Raw genomic sequence first — 13,617 nt, 5'->3', positions numbered from 1 at the left:
TAAACTTAAAAAAAAAAAAAAGTGAAGCACTAAACATCTGTTTGGAAGACTTGTGTACATAGGCAGGACTTACTGATTGGCATTCTCCACTGTAAAGGGATTGGTGGCGAGTTGGCTTTTTGGTAGGGACCTTCAAATGTCAGCATCTGTCTTTTCTTTCAAGAGTTGTTTATTTTTTCCATATAAAGATCCTCCAAATCCTGCATGGTATATATAACCATGGCTGTTGGTACTTTAGAACTGAAAAAGGATAAGCAGCTTTGAATCTCATTTACCCAGTATTAGTAAAATCGTATTTAATCCCTATTCCTAGCCTAGTAATCCTGAGTCAGATGTCTAAAACTTTTTCCTTTTTTAGTTGAATTACTATCAGAATAGCTTCAGCTGCCTCCAACGATGGAGACCATAATATAAAATCCTATTCAACTGAGACATATTTACATACATTTTATTAAGGCTGTTAAATTAAAATGTGTTGTTTTGGAGATAAGTTCTTCCAGTTCTAAACCCAAAAGTAAAAATGCAGTGATTGGAAAAAATGGAATAACCCTTACAAAAAAGTGATTTTATTTTTAGAAATCATTGCTCTTCCATTCAAAAGAGTTTTTTTTTTTTTTTTTAAGTAATTTCTATACCCAACATGGGGCTTGAACTCATGACCCTGAGATCAAGTGTCACATGTTCTACCGACTGAGCCAGCGAGGGTTTGCTTTTTAATTCCTACAAGCACACTTTACTTTTCCAATGTAACTGTAACCTAAAGAGCACTCCACAGCACATAGCGAACGTAACTTTCTTTGTATATGTAATCTAGTCCCTGCCAACTGCCTTCTCAAATGTCAACTGAACTCTAACACATACAAAAGGAAGACAAGCCAAGCACAGGGACAGAACAGGAGAATAAAACTGGAATGTGGAACTCATTTTCAACAGGGAGATAATATCAACAAGGAAAATGAGATCCTGGTTTCATAATGAGTTAAATCTATGTAATGCCAATTCTTTGTGGTATTAAACAGTAACCCAATGAAAACCATGGTTTCTGGAATAAGATTAAAAAAAAAAAATACCTGAGTGAATATAACAATATCGCTAGACCAAAAAAATCTTTCACACACAATAATCACTGCAAGAAGATCCCACAGGTTATAGAAAACATAAAGGAACTTTAATATCCAAACAGTCAGGGCAAAGAATACTGGATTAATGACCCATTCAATGTGTATCACTTCAGGTTCTTTACAGTACCAGATGTATTTTATAGTAATCTGAATGAATATTGCAGACAATGAAGCCATTTTTAAAACTTTAATTTCCTTACCTGATACTAATACCAGTATGATTTTTAGGTTAAAAAAATCTTTAAATGATTTAACACTAGGAGTAAGATTTAAACCAAAGTTAGCAATGTTCTTGAAATGTCAATTTGTTCAGTAGTAACTTTTTGAGAAATACCACTTTCTTCTCAAAAAGTAGTCAATGTACACTTTAAGACTTGTGCAATAAGAAAATATACTGACTAATAAAAAGTATTAAGATAGTCAAAATGAAAGAAAAATTATACTTTTGTTTAAATTACCTATGCCCAAATAATTTACCCTGCAGTCCACAGGTGTACAGGAAATAAAGTATTTTTGAGTAAGAAAAATAACGAGGGTCCTAAAATAGAAACATAAGCCAGAAGAATCTAAAAATAGTTTCCTGATAATTTATTTATTTATTTTTTTGAGTATTTCATTTAAGCTGCTTCTGGTTGCATGCCCTGATCTGTAAAATTTAACAAGGAAATAAAATTCCCAAGTATTTAAAAAATTTACTCATCTTCCATAAAGCAACTTTTAATGTATCAACACTTAAAAATACACAGTGACTTAATGAAACATCAGTACAACTGCATAGAATTGAGCTCCAGAGAATTATACACTTATGAGTTGTCTTTCCTGGGCTCTGGTTTACATGAGTATTGGCTTTAGAGACCACCTTAATTTGCTCCTACCTGGAAAAGACAGTTCAGGAAACCAAGATTTCACAGGCTTTTATCTGTTGCTAAATACTAGGAGCTCTCTGAAGGTCTTAAAAACAACGGAACCATCCAAATATGTATACTGGGGACTCTTCCCCTTTGTGAGTCAAGGAAGAATGAAGTTTGTGACTTTCACTGAAAACAAAACGAAATCTCCCACAACTCTTTGACGACACTCTGAAATGTACTAGAAATTTCAAAACTAGAATAATGCCATCAAAGATTAAACCTCTTAATGCTCGGAGCCACCCCAAAATAATAAAATTGGGAACTCCAGGAAAACAGGTACCAAAAGAATCAAAATAATGATTGCACTGAGGATTCTCCTCTTTGAAGGCTGTTTAAGGAGGTAGGATTTTAAGGTTTTTTTTTGTTTGTTTGTTTATCTTTTGGCCTCTGAACATTTAAAAAACACTTTGCCCGGCTGGTCCTTCAGGCTAATTTTGAAGTTCAAAATGAACCCCAAGCCTGATGTAGGATATTCTACAGTTTCACAGCTATCATTTGTACAAATTGATTCACTCTTTTTGAGTAAATATAACTAGAAAATGGCAAATTAATATCTTCCTTTACATACAACTTTGTGTCTCAAAATTCTTGAAAAACAAGAGCAGATGACTTTGTATTCAAAGACTACCAAAGTGTGTATTTGATATTCACATGCAAACAACTTAGAACCTTATAAATCTCCTGTCAACTCTGCAGGATGCCTTTAAGAAGGAAATGACCTACAAAGCTTGCTAATTGTGCAAAATATTAAACTGCTAAAACATTTTACAGAATGAAACAGTACATGTAAATGTAGAAGTTGACACATGGAATTAACACGGGCTCATAAGAACTTATCACATTTCAGAGATTTTCTTTAGTAGCAAGTTTTTGTTTTTATATTTCCTGGTACACAGCAAAGTATATCACAGAAGATAAAAATCCTTTTAAACAAATCCAAGAGGGAATTCTTGAGGCACCTTCTCATATAAAACACAAAATGAATGCAATTATCAATCCATCTGAGAAAAGTTTTCAAACTAAGTGAACATCATTTTTTTCCATTTAAGTATATTTTACAGAAATTTAATAAGGCAAGACAAATTTGTGAAAAATGTAGTTACAAAAATGATGTAAACTAATAATTTATATTTAAAAAACCCCAAGGGAAAACAGTGGAGATGGGAGAGTTCAAACAATGCCTTAAAAACAAAAAACAAAAAAAAAACCCTAAAACAGAATTGTGCACAAGCTGAAGATTACAAAGAACTTCTAGACTCTGCACAGTTTTGGTTCTTCATTTTTTTTTAACATCTTTATATTACATGTTTTAAATCATATCAGGAATGCAAACTAGAACTGCACACTACTTTAGTGGAAAAAAGTTCAACATTGTGCAATTTTCTGCCTCTTAATTTTAAAAAAGTGGCAGCAATCCCTGCATTTGTATTTGAAACAAGGATCTGAGAAACTTTATCAAAAAAGGTAATGAAGGCAAAAATTGGCAGACATCCAGCATCTTGTTTCTTTTTAAAACAATGTGGATGATAAGTAATTTCATGATTAAAAAAATGAATCTTTTAAATAAATACATTGTATCTGACATTTGCACTGACTGATTTGATAAATCTTTTAAGTAAACAACGGCTTTACTACACTCCCTGTAGCCTCAAGCCACTGGCTTTAGATTATGGAGTCCTTTTTTACTGGGTTTCATACCCTGCCACTCTATACCCTGCAGGCTGATTAGGCAACATGCTGCCATTCTGTCCTGGAGGTGGCTGCACTCCGTAATTGGGTCCCATCCATGGTGCCGAAGACTGTGTCTGACTGGTAGAAAACATGAAAGGAGCAAAGAGGGGAAATCCACTGGTTAAAATAAAATGTAATGCCAAGAAGTAACATATACAAAGAAAATACACTTTCCTTAAGCCCAAATATAAGAGTAATGGTTATGCCAGAGAAAGCAAAGGCAAAAGCTATTTTTCCTAAAAACAAGCATCCTGGGGTGCTGGGTGGCTCAGTCAGTTAAGTGTCTGACTTTAGCTCAGGTTATGATTTCACGGTTTGTGAGTTCCAGCCCCGAAATGGGCTCTCTGCTATCAGCGCAGAGCCCACTTTGGATCCTCTGTCTTTCCCGGTCTCTCTGCCCCTCCCCTGCTCACTCCCAATCGCTCTCAAAATGAAATAAAGAAAAAAGCCAAAAAAACCAAGCATCGTCACAGGTTTAATTTATGCAGTTTAATTTTGTTAGTTTAATACAGTTACAAAAAAAAAAAAACCCTTTACCTGTAAACATTTATCCCCTTTGAATTCAGAAAAAATTCATTTCTAATCTCAAAAAGGAAAACTGTCCACCTGGGTTGGACATACACTGAACAAACAACTACTTGAAAGAAACAATCATCTGGTACAGTAAGGACTAGCATTTTTATTATTCAAAGAAGAAATTAAAACAATTATTAGCATATGTAAACTCAATTTTTTTCAACATTACAAACACAAGACTCTTTTTTTATTTTTACTTTTTAGAAGATTTTGTTTCTAAGTAATCTCTACACAACAACATGGGTGTGAATTTACAACCCTGAGATCGAGTCACATGCTCTAATGGCTGAGCCAGCCAGGCACCCCAAAAATGTAAGATTATTTTAAAATAGAAACTAAGAACTATTTTAATTTTCAGTGTTTCAAAAATTTAAATAAAATTTAATAATTCAGGGTGTATAAAGAGGCATCCATATAACAATGTGTGCATAAATCCTTTTGCACAGAAAAATAAAGGCATAATGAATAAAACAACTAGCATCAAAATAACTGTATGCAAGAATGGCTAAATGATCTTTAGTCACATAAAAAGCTTAGTAAATATTAAGCTCTCATTTTCTTAAATATTAGTTGATTCATTATCAAGCATTACCAAAAATCTTATAACACTGGTTATACCTCAAGGCAGCACATTTCCAGACAAATTTTTAAAGAAATACACTTAAAACTATAAATTAAAAACCACTCTAAACTAAGTCCTTGCTTTAGACTGAGGACCACATTACTTACTAATTACTTAAAATCTCTTCCTAAGTTCTTGACTTTTTCAAAGGCTAATAATAAAGGAAAAGAGCAGGTATGCTTACTTAAATCCCTGTTGATTCCACGCCTGGCCATACATTCCATATGCAGGTACTTGCCAACCATTAGGCATATACTGGCCAATTTGTTGTGCATTTCCATACCACTGGCCCCACTGGCCATAAGCTTGTGGATATCCAATCTGATTCTGCTATTAAAATTTTAACAGGTAATTTAGTATTATTTGAAGTTGTATGTACACATACAGTCCTAATATACCGCAAATATATAGCCATAATACATAGGGCCATCATTACAATTAAAATGAAAGGACGGGCACCTGGGTGACTCAATCGGTTAACCATCCAACATTGGTTCAGATCATGATCTTGTGAATTTGAGCCCCACACTGGGCTCTAAGGGGTTAGCCCGCTTAAGATCTTGTCTCCCACTCTCTGTCCCTCCCCCAACTCGAACGCACGTGCCCTCTCTCTCAAAAACATTTAAAAAAGAAAAAAAATAAAGGATAAACAAAAGCTTATAAAATGAATGCTAAAAAAGAAAAAGAAGTGAAGTTATAGTGCTGTAACTCTACATGATGCTCTGAATGGCACATTCTGTAAGGTAGCAGGTAAGGCCCTAGTAATAAATATTAAACACCCAGTATAATGTTTAAATGTTTTGTAAACTAGATAGGGAAGATTTAAAAATTACTTATTCCTATATTCAGTTTACCTAAGAAACGTACATAGTTTAGGATTTTCCTACTCTTGTCTTGGTGCTCCATTTACAGTTTCCTCACAGAAATTTTTATGGGATTACATTTGAAACCACTAAAGCTGCCTGGAAAAACAAAAGCAGCAAAAATCTAGAAGAAAATGCCAAAGCTCTAAATATGTTTATAGGTTTTGTTTCAACTAAGTCAAACATGCTTGTGAGTTCTGCAAATAGTATGTGAATAGATCTACCAAGTGTTAGGAAAAAATTGAATACCCTGCCAGGTAAACTACCACTCTAGAACTATAATACATGTAACAAGAGCCCTTACAGATAATCACTTTAGCTAGAAACAAGGACTATCAACAATTTCATTTTTAAAAAATTTTTTTGAGAGAGCGAGCGAGCGAGCATGTGAGAGCACGTACGTGAGCTGGGGAGGGGCAGAGAGAGAGGGAGAGAGAAAACCCCAAGTAGGCTCTGGAATGCAGCACAGAGCCCATCTTGGGGCTTGATCTCACGAACTGTGAGATCATGACCTGAGCCAAAATCAAGAGTAAGCCACTTAACCGACTCGGCCCCAGGCATCCCTCCAACAATTTCATTTTAAAATAACCTATTGTTAGCCCAGCAATTACTGTGAAAAGTCAAGAACCCTCTCACCTGTTGCACAGGATTTATCATGTCAAGAGTTTCTTTGCCCCAATAGCATTTCACAACATGGCCTTCAATGGTAGTTCCATTAACAGAAACGATTGCATGTGCTGCACTTTCATGCGAATTGAACCTATTGGAAAGAATACTAAGAATCACCAATATTAACTGTTTAAAGTACTTATGAATAAAGTCTATTTTTAAAAATCAAACTGAGCTTGACATAAAACAGGTAGTTCATACAAAAGAATCAATACGATTGTTTATTTTCTTTGCTATATTTTTTTTCAAAAGTCTTACAGTTTTGGAGAAACTTCTTAATAGATAATGTTTTATTGGCCTTGTGGTAACAGGGAGGGAACCAATTAAAAAACAGTGGCAAATACTGCTAAATGCTAGAGAAATTTCTATTTCTCTAACCAAGGTAAATTTTTAAGAAAACTACTAAGTTAAATATTCAAACATTTTTTGGGAGAAAATTTTTTTTTTTTCGAATAAACCACCCATACCGAACAAATGAATATCCTTTATCTGGAAAGACTCGAATTTCCATTATTTGTCCAAATGGTGAAAAAGTCTGACGCATTAGTTGTTCTATTAGACAGAAAACAAAAACAAACCACACTAAGTTATATAAAATCCTATACAGATATTAAGCTTTTCAGTAAAAACATTAACCTCAAGATGCCACACAAGTAAACCTCCCATACCTGTCAGTCCAGAAGTGACACCTCCACAGTATACAGTACAGTTGCTTGGACTAGACTGATTTACAACTTCATCATACGACAGCTGTTTGGTGTTTGCTGGGGAGGGAAAAGTTTAGTATTTTAAACTCATGAAATGAAATGTTCAGAAAGAGAAAAGTAACACTGACTACACTACTATAGTGGTAAATTTTACCCTGACCAAAATGCGTATAGAATACATACTACGTTTGCTTGAGGATTAATCCCCCCGCCCAAGATTATCTACAAAAAATTACTCAATATTCTCTCTTTAATAGGAGACTTGACATTAGAAATAATATCATTTATTATTTAAAATCACAAAAATGAAAACTAAGTACATTTTGGACAGTAGTCTTGATTTGCTTCTCATCTATTTCTGCAATAAGTCTCCAGGAACAGCTCTAACATTTAAAATCTAGCGTATTTTCCTCCAAAATTCCACATTTCCTTTTCTTCTCCAATACACCTACACTCATATGTACTCTTTGGAGCTGGAGGCTTTCGGGTTGCCCAGTTAGTTCTGATTTGTCTTCCACCAAGCCACTGGCCACCCATCTGCTGAATGGCATTTTCGGCATCCTGTTCCACACATTAGAAATGACAAAGAAGCCACTATTAATTGATGTTGAGTGACTACAAGCAGTAGAGAAAATTCAGCTGTTTTCACAATGGTTTTCTGAATGAAAATGCTTTATTTATAAAATACACAATAGTTAACTAACTTGCATTTAAATAAGTAAATTTTAAAAATACACAATATATGACAGGTTTCTTAAAATGTAATGGTGCTTTTAAATTATCTTTCTTTTATTTGGATATCAGACTCTGGGAATGTTAATTCCCTAAAAAAGTTCAAAGCCCCTTATAAAGTTCATTTAATAACTCAGACTGTGGATGAAAATCTCACTTTACACAATCCAACAAGCTTCTTAATGACAGTATTTCACTTCTCATTCATCTAACAAGTAAACACTGAACATCTACCATGTTCTAGGTAGGCATCAGATTAAGTGCTAGGGATTCGCTGGTTAATGAGACAGACATGGTCTCTGCTGCCTCAGAGCAGACATTCTTTTGGGGCCACAAATTAAATTATCACAAATTGTGGTAAATGCCATGACAGAGGCAAAAGGATGGGATAGAGAATATGGGCTTTGGGATCTACTTTAGACAGCATGATTAGGGAAGGTCTCTCTGAAATATAACATTTACACTGAAATTGAGAGGAACAGGAGCTAGCCAAGTCAAAACGTCAGGGAAGAAAGCCCTGGTGGAGGGAAAAGCACTGCAAAGTATGTTATAGCAGGAAACAGTTTGGTATGTTTGGAATAAAAAGGCATGTTAAAGGCAACTAGTTTTAGTGGAATCTAGTGAGCAAAAACAGGTACCAGAGGAAAATATTAAAAGATTTTAAGTAGGAGAGTGTCATGATCTGATTCATGTTTTAACAGGGCCATTCTTAGCACTAGGAAGAGAATGGTTTACAGACATGGGTAGTAATAGGAAAAAGACACTCTGAAACTAACTCAATACCTACAGCAAAAAAAAAAAGCTGGTGACTAGGATTAGTGCAGTAGCAGTGCATATATCTACAGGAAGACTCAACAGAACTGTGGTGATGCACAGTAAGTAAAAGGGGAGGAATCAAAGATAACCTATGTTCCTGCATGGGCAGTAGGGAGGACAGTGTTAGTTAGCATTTACTGAAATAAGAAACCTAGGAGGGAGGAGGAAAACAGTTTGAGGAAGAAACAAAGAGCTCCATTTAAGACATATTAAGTTTGATGGGGCACCAGGGTAGCTCAGTTAAGCATCCAACTTAGGCAGGCTCAGGTCATGATCTCACAGGTTTGTGAATGGTGAGCCTGCATCAGGCTCCCTGCTATCAGGGTGGAGGGAGCCAGCTTCTGATCCTCTGTCCCCTGTCTTTGCCCTTCCCCTGACGGTTTCTCTCTCTCAAAATAAACTTTAAAAAAAAAAAAGGACACATTATGTTTGAGATGTAGGACATCTAAATTAAAACTATTTGTTAGTAAGCATGGTGCACAAAAAAGTAAACTGCTGAACTGGAGATATGAAATTGAGAGTCATGAAGAAAGACCAGAAAGAAAAAAGAAGGCATCCTGGGACAGAGCCCTGAGAAACAACAAAATCTGAAAACTAGGTGAAGAAAAAATTACTAGCTAAGGTGATTAAGAAGTTCCCAGTGATGAAAGGAAGAAACTGACAAAAGTGTACTGTCACAGAGCCAAAGACATAGAAATCTAGCAGTAAACCTGAAAAGAGTACTGTTGGTACAGAATGAGAACAAAAGCCAGCTTACAGTGGACTGAAAAGTAAATGGGGTACAATTCTTATCTGTTATGTCAAAAGTAGGCTTTATCTACCATGAAAGAAGAAACAGATTCAAGGCTAAAGGCTATTCTTGAGATACATGAAAAGGAAATGCATATTCTTAAAAAGAAACACACATTGTTTACCACACTTACCAGTTTGCAATTCATGAAATGCTAACTGTTGTGGGTTGAACTGTGTCCCTTTAATTGATATAAAGTCCTAACTACCATCTGCTCCCCCAACTGTGAAGGTGATCAAAATTGGAAATAGGGTCTTTGCAGACGAATTAGTTAAGATGAGATCATCCTGGATCAGGGTGGGTCCTAAATACAGTATGACTGATGTCCTTATAAGAAGAGGAGAGGAGTGCCTGAGTGGCTCAGTCGGTTAAGCATCCAATTTCAGCTCAGGTTATGATCTAATGGCTCGTGAGCTCATGCCCCACATTGGACTCTGTACTGACAGCTCAGAGCCTGGGGCCTCCTTTGGATTCTGTGTCTCCCTCTCTCTCTCTCTCTGTCCCTCCCCCACTCCTGTTTTTTTCCCCCTCTCTCTAATAAACAAACATTTAAAAAAATTTAAAAACAGAAGAGGAGAAGACAGGGGCATCTGGGTGGTTCAGTTGGTTAAGCATCTGACTCTTGGTTTCGGCTCAGGTCAAGATCTCATGGTTTGTAGTTCGAGCACCACATCAGGCTCCATGCTGATAACAGGAGCCTGCTTGTGATTCTCTTTCTCAAAATAAATAAATAAACTTAAAAAAAAAAAAAAAAGTTTAGTGTGCCTGGGTGGCTCAGTCAGTAAGCATCTGACTCTGGATTTTGGCTCAGGTCATGATCTCATGGGATTGAGTCCTGCTTGGGGATTCTCTCACTCTCTCTCTACCTCTCGCTTGGATGCGCTCTCTCAAACTTAAAAGGGCTATGTGAAGACAAAGGCAGAGGCTGGACTTATGTATTTACAAGCCAAGGATACTAAGGATTGCTGGCAACTGTTAGAAACTAAGAAGAGAATGTTCTTCCACAGAGTCTTAAAAGGGAGCATAGCCATGACAACAGCATTGGTTTTGGACTTCTACCTCCAAAACTCTTGAGAAAGTAAATTTTGGTTGCTTTAAGTCATTCAGCTTATGGTACTTTGATACAGCAGCCCTAGAAAACAAACAAAACTACTCATAAGAGAAGGAAGAAACTTTTTATGGCATGTGCATGTGTTTGCATAGACAGTTGTGAATGGGAGATGAAGTGAAAGCAGTATGGAAACAAATCTTTTGAGAAGTTTGATTCTAAATTACGGCAGAGAAATAGAAGCACAGCAGGAAAAGGGATATGGAATCAAGTTTTTTTTTTTTTTTTTTCCAAGTAGGCTCCACACCCAACATGGAGCTCGAACTCATGACCCCAAGATCAAGAGACCCACGTTCTACCGACTGAACCAGCCAGGTGCCCCAAGTGTGGTTTTGATTAATATATACTAGAACATGTTTTCTGGTCGATGGGAATGATCTAACAAAGGGAAAGACTGATGACAAAGGACAAGAGTATAGCAAAGAACATATTATACAATTCTGTTTACAGAAAACGTTCGAAACAGAGAAATCTATATACATAGAAAGTAGATTAATAGTTGCTCAGGGCTGGGGCACCTGGGTAGCTCAGTCAGTTAAGCATCTGATTCTGGATTTTGGCTTGGTCATGATCTCATGGTCCATGAGTTGGAAGTCTTGTGTTGGACTCTGCTGGCAGTGAAGAGCCTGCTTGGGATCTCTCCCTCTCTCTCTGCCCCTCCCCTGCTAGCACTCGCTCTCAAAATAAACAAACTTAAAAAAAAAAAAAAAAGTTGTTCAGGGCTGAGGAAGTGAGAGCATAGAGGGAAAAGGACAGCGACGGTTTCTTTTTGGGGTATTGAAAATATTCTAAAATTGTGATAGTTGCATAATTTTGTGAATATTCTAAAAAAACTGAATTATACACATTAAACAAGTAGATTTTATGGTATGTGACTTATACCTCAATAAAGCTATAGTAGGAAAACAAAAGAATAAGCATAGGAACAAAGTCCCTGAAAAGGCAAGAGAGGCAGGATCCCAACTGTGAGGGATTTGGCCTTTTACAGGGAGGACATATCTTCTACTGTAATAGAGGAAAAGGAAGGTGGATGAATTCTATGAAGGTTTGGTGGTTGAAAGCTGAGGGAATTCCTGTATGATAGTTTCTATTTTTTTCAGTGAAACATAAAGTCGTCAGCTTGGGTGATGATGGAGAAGGGGAAGGAATATTTGAGGAGACAGGAAGAGACAGCAAACAATGGGAAGTCAAACTAAAGAACAGGTTTACAAAGATAGTACCATGCACTCACTTAAAATGTGTTCAGTGTTAAATTAGAAGTAAAACCAGCGGACTCAATTTTTCTTTAGCAGTATTTAGTTACTTCGGAGTAGGCAGAAAAGCTACATTCCATCGGTATTGGCAATTGTCCCTAAAACAGCCAACATAAGAAGAGAGGCAAAGGAGTTGGGGGTAACTGCAATTAGGGCTGTGGCACTTCACAACACCAGAGCACTGCCAATCACATAACACAAATTTTACAGAAGCTGAAATACTAACTTAGGAAATGAAATTATTTCCTCAAAGTTAACATACCATAGGAATGGCTATTAGGATACAAATCCATCTCTGGCTGACTCCAGAGGCCATATATAGATATTCTGACTCTCTTTTATTTTAAATATGATTAGTGATTTTTACATAGTAGGGGTTTATATGCCATAATCTCAAATAGAAAAAATTAGTTCCTAGTCCACCAAAGCCCTCAACCTATTTCCCCAAAACAGCACAAAATATTAAAATCCTATATATCAATCCTCCAAGGAACTCATACTAATTGTGGCTATCAACCCATGGTATCAAGTATTTTTCTACCTTTCCTAAATATGATGCTATGATTAACAGTAAAGCTTTTGAGGGGGGGCGCCTGGGTGGCTCAGTTGGTTAAGCATCCGACTTCAGCCCACGTCATGATCTCGCAGTTCATGAGTTCGAGCCCCACGGTGGGCTCTGTACAGACAGCTCAGAGCCTGGAGCCTGCTTCGGATTCTGTGTCTCCCTCTCTCTGCTCCTCCCCCGCTCAAGCTCTGTTCCTGTCTCTCAAAAATAAATAAACGTTAACAAAAAAAATTCAACAACAACAAAAACAGTAAAGCTTTCGAAACCAACAACACTCTTGGTTGTTATTTTCTCATCTTACATAAAAAACTTCTTAAATTTGGTAGGTAACATATGCATATGACAGAACTTTTATCTTTTTACCTCTCAATATGCTTTACCATTTTGTTTTTTTTTTTTTAATTTTTTTAATGTTTATTTATTTTTGAGACAGAGAGAGACAGAGCATGAACGGGGGAGGGGCAGAGAGAGAGGGAGACACAGAATCGGAAACAGGCTCCAGGCTCTGAGCCATCAGCCCAGAGCCCGACGCGGGGCTCGAACTCACGGACCGCGAGATCGTGACCTGAGCTGAAGTTGGTCGCTTAACCGACTGAGCCACCCAGGTGCCCCTGCTTTACCATTTTCAAGTTATCTTCTAATACATGGGTTTTCCCTGACCTCTCAGGCTTACTCACTTTCTTCACAGGTTTACCTACTTTCTTAGAAGACATTTTCACTTCATGAAAGGAAGATGACAGCTACACTGCATAACACATTTGAACATATCCCAAAATATGATGTTACTATGAATAGCTGAGATACAATTGCAGTACATTCTACATTCTCTTACCCAAACTTGCAAGCCATGTAAACATTGTTAAGGCAGATTTCTGATTTAGAAAATAAATTCTGGGCAAAATGGTTGCAAGCTGTTATAGAAAATATCTGGATAGTAAGAATTCATTGTGAGGAATAACCAGACATTAGTTCCACTGTAAGCAGACAGAATAACTAGAAAGTTTGACAATATTTGGCATAACTGCAAACAGATGTATTTTTTAAAACCCAGAAGAAACTGGCACAGTAACATGGTCATAAACCTGACCGGAAGCCATTAAGAAATGATAAAGTATCTATTTCATATAACTCGTTTATTAAAGAAAAATATTCC

The 13,617-nt window shown here is 36.5% G+C and overlaps 1 protein-coding gene across 17 annotated transcripts in view; it reads right to left on the bottom strand.

Moving 5' to 3' along the window:
- Positions 1-1,146: 1,146 nt before the first annotated feature.
- Positions 1,147-13,617, bottom strand: part of TIA1 (TIA1 cytotoxic granule associated RNA binding protein) — a 32,956-nt gene continuing 20,485 nt past the window's right edge. For 11 of the 17 annotated variants that reach the window (XM_058683794.1, XM_058683799.1, XM_058683802.1 and 8 more), the window contains 6 exons: positions 7,653-7,761; positions 7,162-7,257; positions 6,961-7,045; positions 6,461-6,584; positions 5,146-5,291; positions 1,147-3,841 (listed from right to left, as the gene is read on the bottom strand). In XM_058683794.1, coding sequence (XP_058539777.1) covers positions 3,715-3,841; positions 5,146-5,291; positions 6,461-6,584; positions 6,961-7,045; positions 7,162-7,257; positions 7,653-7,761 — 687 coding nt within the window. In that variant the 3' untranslated portion in view covers positions 1,147-3,714. Of the gene's footprint in view, positions 3,842-5,145; positions 5,292-6,460; positions 6,585-6,960; positions 7,046-7,161; positions 7,258-7,520; positions 7,762-13,617 lie in introns of those variants that run through there. The other 6 variants (XM_058683796.1, XM_058683798.1, XM_058683801.1 and 3 more) reach the window with 3 other exon arrangements.

This window comes from Neofelis nebulosa, chromosome 9 (assembly GCF_028018385.1).
Source record: "Neofelis nebulosa isolate mNeoNeb1 chromosome 9, mNeoNeb1.pri, whole genome shotgun sequence".
Classification (NCBI taxonomy): domain Eukaryota; kingdom Metazoa; phylum Chordata; class Mammalia; order Carnivora; family Felidae; genus Neofelis; species Neofelis nebulosa.
The sequence above is the reverse complement of the archived record's forward strand: the minus strand, read 5'-3'. Positions and strand labels throughout refer to the sequence as shown.